Source organism: Barbus barbus, assembly GCF_936440315.1.
Source record: "Barbus barbus genome assembly, chromosome: 14".
In the NCBI taxonomy this organism is placed as follows: domain Eukaryota; kingdom Metazoa; phylum Chordata; class Actinopteri; order Cypriniformes; family Cyprinidae; genus Barbus; species Barbus barbus.
The window spans coordinates 29,898,088-29,915,879 of NC_136742.1; the positions used below are offsets into that span (position 1 = coordinate 29,898,088).

General features: G+C 38.7%; 1 protein-coding gene across 1 annotated transcript in view; it reads left to right on the forward strand.

Annotated features, from left to right (window-relative positions):
* The first annotated feature begins 285 nt into the window (after nt 1-285).
* The window catches only part of LOC306880509 (alpha-(1,6)-fucosyltransferase-like), a 44,344-nt gene continuing 26,837 nt past the window's right edge, over nt 286-17,792 (forward strand). Inside the window, exons 1-2 of the mRNA XM_079434060.1 lie at nt 286-791; nt 14,835-14,950. Of these exons, the coding sequence (XP_079290186.1) occupies nt 589-791; nt 14,835-14,950 (319 nt within the window). The 5' untranslated portion in view covers nt 286-588. The remainder of the gene's footprint in view (nt 792-14,834; nt 14,951-17,792) is intronic.

Here is a 17,792-nt window from a genome sequence, read left to right on the forward strand (position 1 = left end):
TATTTTTGCACCTGTTGTGAGCCTTGCAGAAATCGAAATCTTTTCGGTGCACACAAGTAAGAAAATGTACACGATTGTCAGTGAATGAGACATATTATGTTTGATGACTTTTAACCTTTGACATCAATGACAGATGATTGATAATACATTTTTTCTTCTTTTTATTTTCGCTATCTATGATTATATGGTGCTTGCAGTCGGCATTGTTTATTCTCTGCTGTCTGCTAACCAACCGACCGTTGAAAAGCACTTTTCTGTAACATCTTTCTCTCTTTGTTTCTCCAGAGCCGTAATGCATTCAGAGAAGCCAGCTTTTGGACTCCAAAAGACGTCAAAGCCAATGAGACGCCAGTGAAACTTAGAAAGCTAGAAATGCCACAATCATCTACTGTAGATACAGAATGGAAGATCTGCCTTCTTGATGAGTCATGATGCAAAAAATATCCACGGTGTATTGATGTACCTACATAAACACAACCGCTTCTGTTGACTTTCCATATTTGGACACCCCACTTTAAGAGCTCTACTTTAACCGGCAGACACAACATGCCCGGTGTCCATCGGTTGTGACTGGAGTTTGGCGGCAGCATGCGTCCATGGGCGGGCTCCTGGCGCTGGATAGCGCTGGTCCTGCTGGCCTGGGGGACGTTGCTCTTTTATATCGGGGGACATCTGGTGAGAGACAGCGAACATGTGCCACGCTCCAGCCGTGAGCTGGCGAAGATCCTCACCAAGCTGGAGCGACTGAAACAGCAGAATGAAGACCTGCGGCGCATGGCTCAGTCACTACGGTAAACCAGCAAATAACACCACTTTGCATCTAATTAGCTGAAGGATAAACTTATTTCTTACTTATTTTGGGGCGCTGATTCCAGAAATAGTGTGTGTTTTGCTCTAGCATGTCACAGATTCTCACAAAATACGTGCATTTCATACTATTTTTGCTTTCAACAGCCATTTGTAAGGTGAAGAACACTGTGAAAAATTTCAGACCTCCCAACCTCAAATTTTTAATTTTTCCATTGGCTCAACATATTATTTCTCATTGAGCCAATGTTAACAGACTGTTGCCACAATTGATAGCAGAAATTGCAATGGAAAAATATAGATGTAATCAGTCACTAGAAAATTTTAAGTTGGGAGGTCTGTAAATTTTTGCCTGTGAAGTCTTGTATTCTCCATTAATCAGCAGACTGCCACAAATATATGATTCTTCCTCTGAGCCAGATTACAACTATTTATTAGATTTTCACATGTATGAATGATTCTGATAAAGTTATTTTATGCATAATCCTGATTTCCAGTTGTTCCACTCCTTTGCAGCATGTAAGTTAATGATGATAAATATGATCAATATGATACATTTTGAATAATTTGGCATTTGACTGCTTTATCTTGATAAGTTCTACTTGATATATTTAAAGCTGATACATACATATAATTTCAAACGTCTTCAGTCTTATTTAGTGAAAACTTTATATAGCAAATTTTTTATATATATTTTTGAAGTCAGCATCATCAAATGAGGTAATATTAGGCCTTTTTTGCTTTGGCTTTGTAATAAGTGCCATTATCCATTATTACTGTTTCTGTTAAAGGAATAGTTCAGCCAAACATTCTCACCATGGAACAACATGAGGATGAGAAAATAATACCAGGATTTTCATTTTTGGCTAAATTATTCCTTTAATTTTGCCGTCTATGCTAGATAGACCAGCTGAGACAAGGCTAAGACCATTTTCTAGGTTAATTTATGCAGATGGTTAGTGTTGGTTTAACGCTTTTGTTGCAGGTATTGTCCATTTTGATGCTTATTAGGAATATTTTAGTGTTTATTTGCTATGAGTTTGACATGTTTTTGTGTTTAAAAGCAGATTGACAGAATTGAACAAAACACAGAAGTTGAGCTATTTTTAATTTGACCCAGCATCATATTCACTGCTTTTGTCTGCTGTAATTGTGTTGTCGAATTACCTTCTTTTTCCCCTTATTTTTTTAAATATTGATGTATGCAGGAATTTAATTTTTTTAAATCAATTAACAGGCTTAGCAAAAGTGTTTGGCTTGAAGATGCATTGTGTATTATAGATTAAATTGTTTGTGAATATTATATTTGAGGCACAGTTTGGTTTATGGTGTCAAGGCTGTGAGTTCTGCCACTGAAGAGTCTTTCTAACGTGCAGCGTTTGACCTGATTCTGTCTGATATGAGTTCAGTACCCTTGTGCTCCCAAGAGAAATGGAAACATATGAATTCTGTAGACATAAAATCCCATAATCTGCTAAATGCATAAATGCCAGTATAATATTAATATTAAAATGTGAATGTTTTAATTAACATTTATTTTTAATTACCTAACTTAAAACCGAAATCATATTTCTTCCCCCTCAATAATTTTAGTTATTTTATTAAAGCACATAGAGTCCTTGCATTGTAATGTTTTAAATTTTTGTTTTATATTTATTTGTTAATAAGAATAATATGCTATAAAATGTGACAACATATTATACTTGTAGGAACATTTTAAAAACATGTATATGAATATTAATGGATTGTTGTTTTAATATTATTAATTAATTATAGTAGAAAAAACATGTTTAAATATTTTAACTTTTATAATCTTAATATTAATAGTTTTTTGCAACTCACTTTTGGTAAAAGCATCAGAGAAATGCATAAGTGTAATATTAATAATAAATTGTGAATGTTTTAATTAATAAATATTTAATTTAACTTAATTAAAATGCTAAAACAATCACTATGTAAACTGAAATCATATTTCTTTTCCTCTCAATACTGATTGTTACTGATAATATTTAATATTCATACTTTTGTAAGTCAGTTTGGATACATGTAAATGCATAAATACAATATTAATTTTTAAATGTGCCTGTTTTAATATTTATTTTTTCATTTTAATTTACTAACTGAAATGCTAAAATAAATCTCATTGTAAACTGAACTCATATTCCCTTTCCCCTCAGTAACTTGTTTTTATTGAGGCACACAGAGTTCTTGCATGCAGTGTAGATGTTGAGCAGATTTGTGACGCGTGACTCAGAGCTCGACTGGAGCGGGACGGAGCGTGAGGAGTTTTGCAGGATGTTCTGGAGAGACATGAGGGAGGTTTTCTAAAGTTCTGGTGGAGAAAGTCACGATTTATAAAGAGCTTATACTGAGGAGAGAAGACTGAAGGAAATTTGGTGCTGTCATGGTTTCATTGGGTGACTTTTGACGCTGTACAGCAAAAATCAGAGGATTGTGCAATATGTTCAAGAAAAAGTGTTTTTGAAGAGGACCTGGAGAAAGTGCTGTTCTTAACAAGATCATCATCAGTGATGTAGGACTGCAAAATTAATTGAAGAAATAATTACAGATTACAGCTGCCACAATTAACTAATTGGGAAGTGTTGATTACAGCGCAGTGCTGTTTTGTAAGGGAAGTGTGCTTGAAATTGTAGCACACAAGCATGTAGTTCCTCAAAAACAGCTCATCTATGGATCCAAAAAGCCAATCTAGAGCCCATAAGCAGTGAATAGAGCTACTCTGGTCATTTGTCTTTGTCGGGCTGAAGGAGGGCTGCCTATTTCAGATATAAATCTTGATCTGATCAATGTCTTCTGTGCTTTAATTCCAGATCGTCAATCGTGGCTCTTGTGTGTCTTTCAGCCTCAATCGTGTCTCAGTCTCCCATTGATCTGCTCTAAACCTGGAGGTCCACCATATCAATCCCAGATCTATGATAGATCCAGCAGCATCCTTGGCTTATGGAACTGGAGGAATATTGATTATGAAACAGCTGTTTTTAGCTCATACAGGCATACTCATACTGCATATGTGCTTTTGACTATATATACAGTATATGTGTGTGTGCATGTTTATGTGGTTTATGAGGACACAAATTTGTATAATGACATGGGTATGACAGAGGTATTACAATATGAAGGTGGTTTATGAGGACACTGCCTATGTCCCCGTAATTCAAAAGGCTTAAAAACATACTAAATGGTGTTTTTTTGAAAATGTAAAAATGCACAAAGTCTCCTGAGGCTAAGTTTAGGTGTAGGGTTGGTGTAGGGCAATAGCACACACAGTTTGTTCAGTATAAAAACCATTACGCCTATGGAGAGTCCCCATAAACCACAAAAACCAACATGTGTGTGTGTGTATGTGTGATTTGATTGTAATTTATAATATTCATGAGTTTTGTACTGATAAGATTGTATTTATATTATTGATATTGATATGATTTATACAAATTTACACAAATAAATAGACAATAAAAATATAAAAACATAATGTATAATATCACGAGAACATAAATAAAATAAATCATATTACTCAGACACCCGCTAGGGACTTGTCCCTACCAATATGCAGCGACTAGCCAACTAAATTGTCCCTAGCAATAATTAAATATATGTAACCCATTGATATTACCTGAGAAGTTAAAGTAGATACGCTAGAAAAGTACGTCCTTGAAACTGAGCTTTTCCAAACTCTTAATCAGTTAAACCATTGGGTTGTCAGATCGAGACTTCAAAGCGTGAATCGCAAATCATTTCATTTAGATTGGAACTTCGGAGCAGGTTTGTGAATCATTATCTAGATTGAGCGCATATCGTGAACCTTTTGACTTAGATTATGACTTCAGAGCGGGTTCACAAATCATTTGATTCAAATAAAAACTTCAGGGCGTGTATTGCAAATCTTTTTTTACTGATTCTTTCTTTTTTAATTAAACAGCAGCCTACAAAACATCAAACCATTAAAGTGCAGTACAGTTATGAAAACAAAAAGTATACACAGATGCAAATCAAATTTTTTCACATATTGTACCATTTGTATAACCACAGTTTGTACCCAGGTTAAACTATGGTTAGTGTAGCAAAATCATGGTTGATTTGTGGTTACCATGGTTTAACTATTGTAACCATGGTGATTTAAAAAAAAATAATGAAACCAGGGTTAATTTTTGGAGGGGATGTGTTGCCAGGTTAACAAAAAAAATAAAATAATAATAATAAAGTTACACCTTAAGAGGAAACATAAGATGGATAACTGTAGAGCAGGGGTGCCCAACCCTGTTCCTGGCGATCGACTGTCCTGCAAAGTTTAGCTCCAACTCTAATCAAACACACCTGCCTTTAATTTTCACACGATCCTGAAGATCTTAATTAGTTGCTTCAGGTGTGTTTGATTAGAGTTGGAGCTGAACTTTGCCAGACAGTCGATCACCAGGAACAGGGTCGGGCACCCCTGATATAGAGATACAGTTTGATGTACTTTTGTTTATGCTGTTAGGTTCCCACCAATGTCAAAATCAAACCTATGCCCAAGGTATTTTATTATGATAATTTATATTTTCTGTTATGTCAATATGTTTTTATATTTTTATTTATTTTGGAAAACAATGATATACAAATGTAAAGTCTACATTACTGCACCCATATTGAAAGAACCTCTCATTTCTCCTAAAAATAACAAAACATTTCTTAAATGAATATCTTCAACAAAGCAGTTCAAATGCCTGAAGGCGCTTTTAGTGTTTTGTGTCATTTATTCATGCACATACTATCATAAAGTGATGCTAAAAACCTACTGGATAGATACATTAACATGGGAATTGATGCTCTAAGCAATAAAATATTTGCAGCCTGTGCTGATGTGAAATGGAATGGTCTTTAACAACGGCCTATGTGTGTGTGTGTGTGGGGGGGGGTGCATTTTTATGAAGCTTTCTCCACACATCATAACGTTGATTTGTTTCACAGAGACTCAGCGCTCACACCCTCAGGCTGGCTGAAGATATGTGTGCTTTCTATCAATAGCATTATATGTCCAATTAAAATTGCCACCGAGCTCTGGAAAATATTCAGCCACAGACATTCTTCATAGTGGCATTTGCCAAAAACACACAAAACAAACACAGAAAATGAAATAGCTTCTCTTCACTAAAAGGTCTCTTATGATTAAGAATATCGTCTGCTGCACTTAGTATGCACAGCCAGATTTTGACTATTAGCAGAAAAGTTCACCCACATTGCAGCATATTTAGTTTTGTGTTGACACGACATTTGAGATGATTGCCAGGGCATTGTCATACGGTTGCTAGTGTGTTCTAGTGCTTTTAACACATTACTGTGTGGTTTCTAGGATGTTATAGGGGGCTTGTTATAGGTGTATGTTATAGTTATAGGTGTTCTGGATGGTTGTAATGTTACTATTCAGTTGCAAGGATGCTCTGGATGGCTGTAGCATTGCTATACAGTTGCAAGGATGCTCTGGATGGCTGTAGCATTGCTATACAGTTGCTAGGGTGTTCTGGATGATCGTAATGTTATTATGCAGTTACTCGGGTGTTCTGGATGGTTGTTACTCATTGATACACTGTTTCTAAGAGTGTTCTGGATGTTGCTATGCAGTTGCTTGTGTGTTCTGGATTGTTGCAATGTTGCTACGCAGTTTCTTGGATGTTTGGGTTGTAACCCTGTGTTAACCCTTCCTGCTCTGTCCCTGACCGTGGTCGGAGATAACAGGGGAGACTTGGGACGAAGTAAGTTAACAGTAGTTGCACGGTGATTAACGTTACAGCTGTAACTGTGCCCTGGTCGTAACAACACGTCCAGTCTCTACATATCCATTCTGCATCTTTTCGCTGTACTCGCGCTCCCCTCTCTCTCTCTCTCTCGCTCTCTCGCTCTCTCTCTCTCACTGTATCTCACCCTGAATACGGAGTTGCTCTTAAGGACCCGCTCTGTTCTACAACACCTGCTTTACAGTTGCTAGGGTGTTCTGGATGATTGTAACATGTTGCTATGCAGTTACTTGTGTATTCTGGATTGTTGTAATGTTGCTATGCAGTTTCTTGGATGTTTGGGTTGTAACCTTGCTTTACAGTTGCTAGGGTGTTGGATGGTTGTTACATGTTGCTATGCTGTTGCTTGTATGTTCTGGATTGTTGTAGCATTGTTATATAGTTGTTAGATAGTTGTTCTGGTTGATCGTAATGTTGCTATGCAGTCGCTAGGGTGTTCTGGATGGTTGTTACTCATTGGTACACAGTTGCTTGGGTGTTCTGGATGATTTGAACATGTTGATATGCAGTTAATATGGTATTCAGAGTGTTTTCTTACTGGTGCCATTGAACAGAGTTCCTCCTCAGGTCTCTGTGGTATTCTGGTTTGTAGATATGGCTCGGGTTCCTCTTTCAGTGTAAGTCTGTGGGATTTTTCCAACTATTTCATCATCCAGCAGGTGAAAACCTTCAGTCTGATTGCTTTAAAAAGTAACAGCACACTTACCATAGGATTAGAGGTTTGTTCGTATTCGCTAATCATTTCGCAGTATTCAGATCTTCTTACCTCGTTTTCATCACTGTATCTGTGTGATCTTCAGGCTTCGGCCTCCATCATCATCTTGTGACTAATCTCGCGACCCTTGTAATTTCCTCTCGGAGCACTGCATGCAGCAGTGACTGACAGTAATTCACTCACTGTAATGTCATTTGGCCACCATTCCCTCCTGTATCAGACTCTGTTTTGCTCTCCATCAGCAGTTCTGAAGTTCTGCCCCTCTGATGCTCGTGTCTCGCACTCGTTAGATGGAATTGAACTGAGCTTTTCTGCTCTCTAATAACATGTTTCATTTATACTTAAATTCAATAGTCCTCAGGCACTATTCATTTGCATACATTTATATATATATATATAGTTCCCATTTGCATATATTGCAGATATATATTTGCAGCCTTGAACGCTGAACCATCTGCGCTCTTTGAAGTTGGTTTCGAGTATCTAGCAGTCGTTACCAGACGGGAGCTGATAGGGGCCTTGTGTAGAGGAACGTTCAGGGGCCGAAGGGAAAAGAGCTTCACTGCAAACACCTGAGGGCCACAAGCTTCCCGATTTCTCTCTCTTTTTCCGCTCTTGCTGTGTAGTCCGAATAATTTAGTCTCGGCTGGCTTCCTAAATATTTAAATGGGGGGTACAATGCATGTTATTTACACTGTTAAAGAGTTGGATTATCATGCTAAGCATGGCCAAAGTTTCAAAAAACGATTTGGAAGTATGACTGAGTATTTTTGTGGCAAAAATCTTCCTTCCGGGTTCGTACAAGTTTCGGAAAGTTTTTTTTTCAATCATGGCTCTTACTGACGTAAACGACGGTGGAACTCCTTATATGGGCATTTCTCCCAGAAGAACGTGCTCGTGCACGCATCGACCAGAGCGAGAGTGAGAGCGCGCCCGTCAACACGCTTCATTCGGCTGCACTGCACGGGACTCGCTCAGGAAGAATGTCTCTAAAGAAGTGTGTTTTTGGTTGTAAGGGAAAGATAACCTTGTTCAGCTTCCCAACAGAACACAGCGTGGAACAGTGGATGCAGTTTGTTTATTTAGGGCAGCAACGGAGTTTCTCAAGTGCGTTTGTTGACGAACGTTTTATAAACAAGGCCCAGTTCGACGCTGGATTTGCACATCGTTTGATACTGAAAGATGGAGCGGTCCACGCTATAAAAGATCCCGGTCATGATTCAGAACTGCATATGGTAAGTGAAACGGCTTCAAATGTCCCTGTTTTGTTGGCGATCGGAGCAAGTGCTCATCACTCTTAAGCTCCGCCCACACGGTGCGCCTCCAAGAGCTTGGCTTTTTCCGGAGAGAATTGTAAAGCTGTATCTTTCTTTTATAAATGTGATCAAACTAAAGACTTTTTGGAGATATGAAGGATGTAGTACTACTCTATAGGTACTCAAGATTAACATGAGATTGGGAGACCTTGAGACCTTTAAAGGGATAGTGCACCCAAAAATTAATATTGTCATCATTTTCTCACCCTCAAGTTCCAAACTTGTGTGAGTTTGTTTCTTCTGTTGAACACAAAAGAATATACTTTAAAGAATGTTGGAAACTGAAAAGTTGATGGGAGCCATTTACTTCCATAGTATGGAAAAAAAAACTATGTAAGTCAATGGGAATCACCAACTGCTCGGTTCTTCAAAATATCTTATTTTTGTTCAACTGAAGAAAGAACTTCATCCATTCTACAAAACATATTTTGAAGAATGTGGATAACCGAAGAGTTGATGGTACCCATTGACTTCCATTGTATGGGGAAAAAAAAAATACTATGGAAGTCAATGGAGTTCATCAACTGTCCAGTTACCCACATTCTTCAAAATATCTTCTTTTGCATTCAACAGAGGAAATTCATACAGGTTTGGAACAACTTGTAGGTGAATAAATTATTTTCTTTTTTTTTGGGGGGGGGGGGTGAACTATCGTTTTAACTGTCTCTATACTTTCAGTCATAATGTAAATGACTAGCATGACCTCATTAGTATCCGCAGGTGTTTATAGAATGAACTGGATTCTATAGCTCTTTATCATGATGCAAAGCTGTTTACAGCGGGCCGACCTACTTCTTTTACAAACTGCAGTTAGAGAGGCATAATTCAGATGTTATGGAATGTGGGTCTATTCGTTCATTTCAGGAAATGAAAGACCAATTCAATCTGCCAGGGTGTTTTTTTTTTTTTTTACTTTACAGTTATGTGTTTCGCTTAAAGCAAAACGGCTCTCAATTTGCCTTCATGAAGTCTGAGGCATCCGAATTATATGATATAATATTAGAATGTTCCTATTAAATCTTAATTGGATGTTTATTGCATTAAAGACCTGGAACTTTTGTAATCTGAATCTAATTGGAAGGTTGTTTGGGATAATATTGCTGCAGCCTCGAGAAACCTTAATCTAATTATTCATTATAGCTTTCTTCACAGATTGTATTTCATGCAACATAATTTTTTTTTTTCAGATCAAGGGAGTTTCTCAAAAGTCTCAATAACTAAGGCTACAGGTACTTCTCAAAAAATTTGAATATCGGGAAAAAGGTAAATATTTTTTCACTCATTTCAGAAAGTGAAACCCATATATTATATAGATTCATTACACATAGAGTGAAATATTTCAAGCCTTTATTCAAGTGTCTCAGAAAATTTGAATATTACATAAGATCAATAAAAAAGGATATTTTAAACAGAAATCATTTCTATGCACTCAATACTTGGTTGGGCCTCCTTTTGCATGAATTACTGCATCAATGCGGCGTGGCATGGAGGCAATCAGCACTGCTCAGGTGGTATGGAAGCCCAGGTTGCTTTGATAGCGGCCTTCCGGTCATCTGCATTGTTGGGTCTGGTCTCTCATCTTCCTCTTGACAATAGCCCATAGATTCTCTATGGGGTTCAGGTCAGGCGAGTTTGCTGGCCAATCAAGCACAGTAACATCATGGTCACTGAACCAGCTTTCGGTACCTTTGGCAGTGTGGGCAGGTGCTAAGTCCTGCTGGAAAGATGAAATCAGCATCTCCATAAAGCTTGTCAGCAGAAGGAAGCATGAAGTGCTCTAAAATTTCCTGGTAGATGGCTGCGTTGACCGTGGACTTCAGAAAACACAGTGGACCAACACCAGCAGATGACATGGCAGCCCAAATCATCACTGACTGTGGAAACTTCACACTGGACTTCAAGCAACATGGAATCTGTGCCTCTCCACTCTTCCTCCAGATTCTGGGACCTTGATTTCCAAATGAAATGCAAAATTTACTTTAATCTGAAACGAGGACTTTGGACCACTGAGCAACAGTCCAGTTATTTTTCTTCACAGCCCAGGTAAGACGCTTCTGATGTTGTCTCTGGTTCAGAAGTGGCTTGGTAGCCCTTTTCCTGAAGACGTCTGAGCGTGGTGACTCTTGATGCACTGACTCCAGCTTCAGTCCACTCCTTGAGAAGCTCTCCCAAGTGTTTGAATCAGCTTTGCTTGATAGTATTCTCAAGCTTGCGGTCATCCCTGTTGCTTGTGCACCTTTTCCTAACCAAATTCTTCCTTCCAATCAACTTTGCATTTAAAATGCTTTGATACAGCACTCTGTAAACAGCCACACCTTTCAGTAATGACCCTCTGTGACGTACCCTCTTTGTGGAGGGCTTCAATGTTTGTCTTCTGGATCATTGCCAAGTCAGCAGTCTTCCCCATTATTGTGGTTTCAAAGAACAAGAGATACCCGGAATTTATACTGTAGGGATGGTCATTAATTGAAACTCAAATGTATAATGATATAATCCAAGATGGCGCCGCTGATGGCAGCTATTGTGCATTGCTCTCAGGATCCTCTCAACATTCAGGACGCATATCACTCGGTTCCACGAGCAGCTTTAGGACTCTCTGATCACTGTTTGGTTCATCTTATTCCGTCCTACAGGCAGAAACTTAAGTCTGCAAAGCCTGTATTAAGATCTGTTAAAAGATGGACTAATGAAACAGAGCAGGACTTACAAGCCTGTTTCGACCTTACTGATTGGACTGTTTTTGAAGCCACTGCCACCGATCTGGACGAGCTCACAGAGACTGTAACATCATATATCAGTTTCTGTGAGGATATGTGCATTCCTAACAGGACTCGTCTGATCTACAACAATGACAAACCATGGTTCACTGCAAAACTCAGACAGCTCCGTCAGGCCAAAGAAGATGCTTACAGAAAAGGGGATAAAGTATTGTACAAACAGGTCAAATACACACTGGAAAAGGAGATCAGAGTGGCAAAGAAGAATTATTCTGACAAGCTCAGGAAAAAAATCTCTTCCAGTGATCCTGCTTCAGTGTGGAGAGGATTGAAGGATATCACCAGTTACAAGACACCATCCCCCAGTACTGTGGAGAATAAACACCTGGCAGACGACCTGAACGAGTTTTATTGTCATTTTGAAAAATCACCCCACACCCGCTCTGAACACCTCTCCACACAACCATTAACACCTCCAGCAACCCTCCTCTCCCCCACACCTACAATTCAAACCAGCGAAGAAGATGTGTGCCAGGCCTTCAGGAAGAACAAAAGAAGGAAAGCACCAGGCCCAGACGGTGTGTCACCAGCCTGTCTGAAATCCTGTGCTGATCACCTGGCCCCCATCTTCACACAGATCTTCAACAGATCACTTGAGCTGTGTGAAGTCCCCTCATGCTTCAAACGCTCCACCATCATCCCCGTCCCAAAGAAATCCAAAATTACTGTACTTAATGACTACAGACCTGTGGCTCTAACGTCTGTAGCCATGAAATCATTTGAAAGGTTTTGGCTTTTGGCTTATCTGAAGGACATCACTGGACCCCCTGCAGTTTGCCTACAGAGCAAACAGGTCTGTGGATGATGCAGTCAACATGGGACTGCACTTCACCCTGCAGCATCTGGACAGACCAGGGACTTATGTGAGGATCCTGTTTGTGGACTTAGGCTCCGCTTTTAACACCATCATCCCAGACACCCTTCAGAATAAACTAACCCAGCTCTCCGTCCCCACCTCCGTCTGTCATTGGATCAACAGCTTCCTGACAGACAGACACCAGTTAATAAAGCTTGGTAAATTCACATCCAGCACTCGAACCATCAGCACTGGAACTCCTCAGGGCTGCGTATTCTCCCTACTACTCTTCTTCCTCTACACCAACGACTGCACATCTAAAGACCCCTCTGTCAAGCTCCTGAAGTTTGCAGACGACACCACACTGATCGGCCTCATCCAGGACGGTGACGAGTCTGCTTACAGACAGGAGGTTAAGGAGCTGGCTGTATGGTGCAGTCTTAATAACCTGGAGCTTAACACGCTCAAAACTGTGGAGCTGATTGTTGACTTCAGGAGAAACCCCCCTGCTCTCCTCCAACTCACCATCATGAACAGCACTGTGACTGCAGTGGAGTCATTCAGATTCCTCGGCACCACCATCTCCCAGGACCTGAAGTGCGATATTCATATAGACTCCATTGTCAGAAAGGCCCAGCAGAGGTTGTAGTTTCTTCACCAGCTGAGGAAGTTCAACCTGCCACAGGACTTACTGAAACAGTTCTACTCCGCCATCATTGAATCCATCCTCTGCACATCAATAACTGTCCGGTTCAGCTCAGCTACCAAATCTGACCTCAGAAGACTATGGAGGGTAGTCCGGACTGCTGAGCGAATCATTGGTACAATCCTCCCCACTCTCCAAGAACTGTACTCATCCAGAGTGAGCAAAAGAGCTGGTAAAATCACTCTGGACCCCTCACACCCAGCACACTCCCTCTTTGAACTGTTACGTCTGGTCGACGTTACAGAGCTCTGAGCACCAGAACGACCAGACATAGGAACAGTTTCTTCCCTCAGGCAGTCCATCTCATGAACACTGAACAATAAATGTGGAACACACAACTATAATACATTATCCATTCACCACACTCACTTATTTTATTTTTATTTTCTCATTTCTAATTTGCACATACTTGACCTGTATTTACATAGTTGTCTATATTATATATTGTGTTTTTTCTGCTTTGTACATTGCCTATTTGGTCATTTGTATATTATTCTTTTATTATCTGTGTCCTGTCCTGTTGCTGTCTTTCTGTTGCACTGTGGAGCTTCTGTCACTACAACAAGTATGTGTAAACATACTTGTCCAATAAAGCTCATTCTGATTCTGATGTAAATATTCTAATATTTTGAGATACTGATTTTTGAATTCCATGAGCTGTAAGCTCTAATTATCAAAATTAAAACAAAAAAACTTTTGAAATGTTTTACTTTACATGTAATGAATCTAAAATATATGAGTTTCACTTTTTTAAATGTTACAAGAAAAAATTTACTTTTTCACGATATTCAAATTGAGATGTACCTGTATACTTTCAAAATGTTGTGTATTTCACACTTTCACTAACCAAAAAAAATACAGTAAAAACAGTAATATTGTGAAATGTTAAAATGTCATTTATTCCTAAATTTTCAGCATTATTACTCCAGTCTTCAGTGTCATGGTCCTTTAGAAATCATTCTACAGTAACATGCTGATTTGCCGCTCAATAAACATTTCTGATTATTATCAGTGTTGGAAACAGGTAATATTTCTGTGAAAATCATGATACATTTCTTATTTCAGGGTTATCTGATGAATAGAAAGTTTAAAAAAACTGTATTTATTTGAAATAGAAATCTTGTGCAAACACTATAAATGTATGTACGGTCACATTTGATCAATTTAATGCATCCTTGGTTAATAAAAGTGCTAATTTCTTTAAAAAAAAAAAGTTTTCTCAGCACTCACGGTTGTTTTTGTTATTTGCTTTAAAATTAAAGCCTTTTTGCATCTTTTGAATCAATTAGTATTCCCTCCTCCACTCTTGAAAATTGTGCTAACATGCTCTATTGATTTCTCCACGCTAATCTTTGTTCCTTTGCATATAGACCCTCATGCATATGCATGCAGCAGCGGTATTAATATTAATGCATGATTACCATATTAAACGATCTACTCAGTGGTTTCAGCACTTGGACGGATATTGACCCGTTTACTGTCGCATGGAAAACAAATGGAAATATTCAGGAAACATTCAGAAATAAAATAAGGCCAATATGATAATATACGATGTTAAATGAGCAGTTGTTGGTGTCATGCAGAGTTTCCCAAAGGCTCATTAGTTAAGGGGTGATTTCATCTAAATCAGCTGAATAGAAACGAACAGTCAAACTGTAATTAGCAATTATGCTTTAGACGAATGTAAGCAGCAAATTTATGCAGCGCACTAAACGCTATTGAACATCACAGCAGACATTTATGATTATTTTATTCATAAAATTGGTAATCAGACTCCAGTGAATCAACATTTGGAGCTTGTAGTTTTGCATTTGTTTACACAGCGTTGGTGGACTGATTGCTTTCTTCGTGAATGCTGCGAGTTTGCAAACACTTTAAGCTGCGGAAGGAGTTCGCTAACAAACCATGTGTGTTTTGTTTTGCAGGATTCCAGAAGGACAGTCGGATGGGCCAATATCATCAGGAAGACTGCGGTCTCTTGAGGAACAGCTAAGCCGAGCCAAACAGAAGATCCACAGCTTTCAGAGATTGTCTGGAGACGGTAAGAGAGGAGATCATCAGGAGTGAGTCTCTATTTCTGAACCCTAACAAAACCTTTCTATACACATAACCCAAACACTCATAGTCTTCCTAAACAGAAGATTTTAAGAGATTTTTGTTTAGACAATGCATCTTTAATATGAATGAATCTTGAATGTGTTTTTATTTTAACGCATTTTAAGTAAAAGTTTTAAAACAAATGGAGTATCTGTCAGTTCGGTAAGATATAAATACACTTACATTCTCAGTAGAATCTACAAAATTAACTCTAAGTAACTTTTACATTTGTATAATTTACACTTTTATAGTTCAAAAGTTTGGGGTTGGCAAAAAAATTTAATTGTTTTAATGTTTTTAGTATCTTATGCTTAAAAAAATATAGTAAAGTCAAAAATAATGTGAAATATTATTACAACTGTTTTCTATTTGAATATATTGTAAAATGCAATTTATTCCTGTGATCAAACCTGAATTTTCAGCATCATTACTCCAATCTTCACTGTCACATGATCCTTCAGAAGTCACTCCAACATGCAATAAGACCAAATGCATTCATGATTTTTTTTTTATTATATATATACACTCACCTAAAGGATTATTAGGAACACCATACTAATACTGTGTTTGACCCCCTTTCGCCTTCAGAACTGCCTTAATTCCACGTGGCATTGATTCAACAAGGTGCTGAAAGCATTGTTTAGAAATGTTGGCCCATATTGATAGGATAGCATCTTGCAGTTGATGGAGATTTGTGGGATGCACATCCAGGGCACGAAGCTCCAAATATGCTCTATTGGGTTGAGATCTGGTGACTGTGGGGGCCATTTTAGTACAGTGAACTCATTGTCATGTTCAAGAAACCAATTTGAAATGATTCGAGCTTTGTGACATGGTGCATTATCCTGCTGGAAGTAGCCGTCAGAGGATGGGTACATGGTGGTCATAAAGGGATGGACATGGTCAGAAACAATGCTCAGGTAGGCCGTGGCATTTAAACGATGCCCAATTGGCACTAAGGGGCCTAAAGTGTGCCAAGAAAACATCCCCCACACCATTACACCACCACCACCAGCCTGCACAGTGGTAACAAGGCATGATGGATCCATGTTCTCATTCTGTTAACGCCAAATTCTGACTCTACCATCTGAATGTCTCAACAGAAATTGAGACTCATCAGACCAGGCAACATTTTTCCAGTCTTCAACCGTCCAATTTTGGTGAGCTCGTGCAAATTGTAGCCTCTTTTTCCTATTTGTAGTGGAGATGAGTGGTACCCGGTGGGGTCTTCTGCTGTTGTAGCCCATCCGCCTCAAGGTTGTGCGTGTTGTGGCTTCACAAATGCTTTGCTGCATACCTCGGTTGTAACGAGTTGTTATTTCAGTCAAAGTTGCTCTTCTATCAGCTTGAATCAGTCGGCTCATTCTCCTCTGACCTCTAGCATCAACAAGGCATTTTCGCCCACAGGACTGCCGCATACTGGATGTTTTTCCCTTTTCACACCATTCTTTGTAAACCCTAGAAATGGTTGTGCGTGAAAATCCCAGTAACTGAGCAGATTGTGAAATACTCAGACCGGCCCGTCTGGCACCAACAACCATGCCACGCTCAAAATTGCTTAAATCACCTTTCTTTCCCATTCTGACATTCAGTTTGGAGTTCAGGAGATTGTCTTGACCAGGACCACACCCCTAAATGCATTGAAGCAACGGCCATGTGATTGGTTGATTAGATAATTGCATTAATGAGAAATTGAACAGGTGTTCCTAATAATCCTTTAGGTGAGTGTATATTATTTATTTATTAAAATTCTGAATTTTAAATGTGTAATGGCTGTCAGTTCTATTTTAATGTAAAGCAGTTGGACACAATTTTAATAAATTAACACAATTATTCATGCTTTCTGTCTATAAGTATGCTTCCTACTGTACAATCATAACAGCTTAAGCCTTTTAATCGAGTGAGTTTTGTTTTTGGGTTTTTTTCTGCCCACATTTCTAACAAGAATTTAATTTCCTTTGTTAACCAGCAAGGGAGTATTTTGTGACAGATATAACAAACTATGCATCATCAGTAGCAGTTTGTTTCCTCAAATTAGGTTGGATTGCTTTCATTCAAATATAAATCTCAAAATGCATAAACTGTTCTCCAGACCCCTGCAGTTCCACCCAGGGTGTAAAATTAAGACTTGAGCGTTGGCGAGAATATGACATTTTCCAAGGAAATAAACCTATGTCTTACTTACAGTTACAAATGATACTGGGATACAATAATGCATTTTAACATAAAAAATAGTTGTTTATATTCTGATTTAGACTTGCAGATTGACGTCCATGTAGGTCTAACAGAAGCACAACAGCATGAGTCATTGTGTAGGTAGAGTTTGAATGTTTGCACATGTTTGTGTGTGTATTCAAGTCTTTACATGCATAATCATGGCTAGCAAATGGGTCAGGGTCGGGGAAATCTCCTTGCTGCAGGATCTGCCAGAAATAACTACCAACATCAGCAGCAGCAGCAGTAGCATCGTCACCCCGGGCCAGAAGAGCACAGGTCACAGATGTATAAGAATCATCCTTAAAGAGCCTGTCTCTCTGGCGCTGCTTCACGTCTTGTTCTGACCCCTATAGAAGTCACTCTTGCTGTGTGTCTCTCTCAGGTCACCTCTGTTGTAATGAGAGCAGGATTAGAGGAGGAAGCTGCTCACCTAAACCTCACAGCCACAGTCAGAGTACTTATTTGAATGATTCTTCACTAGATTAGAACAGCATTTGCATTAGTTATATTGTACTTGTATCTACAGTATGTATGTAAAGTATGTAATCATTTTTATTATTTTTAAAAAG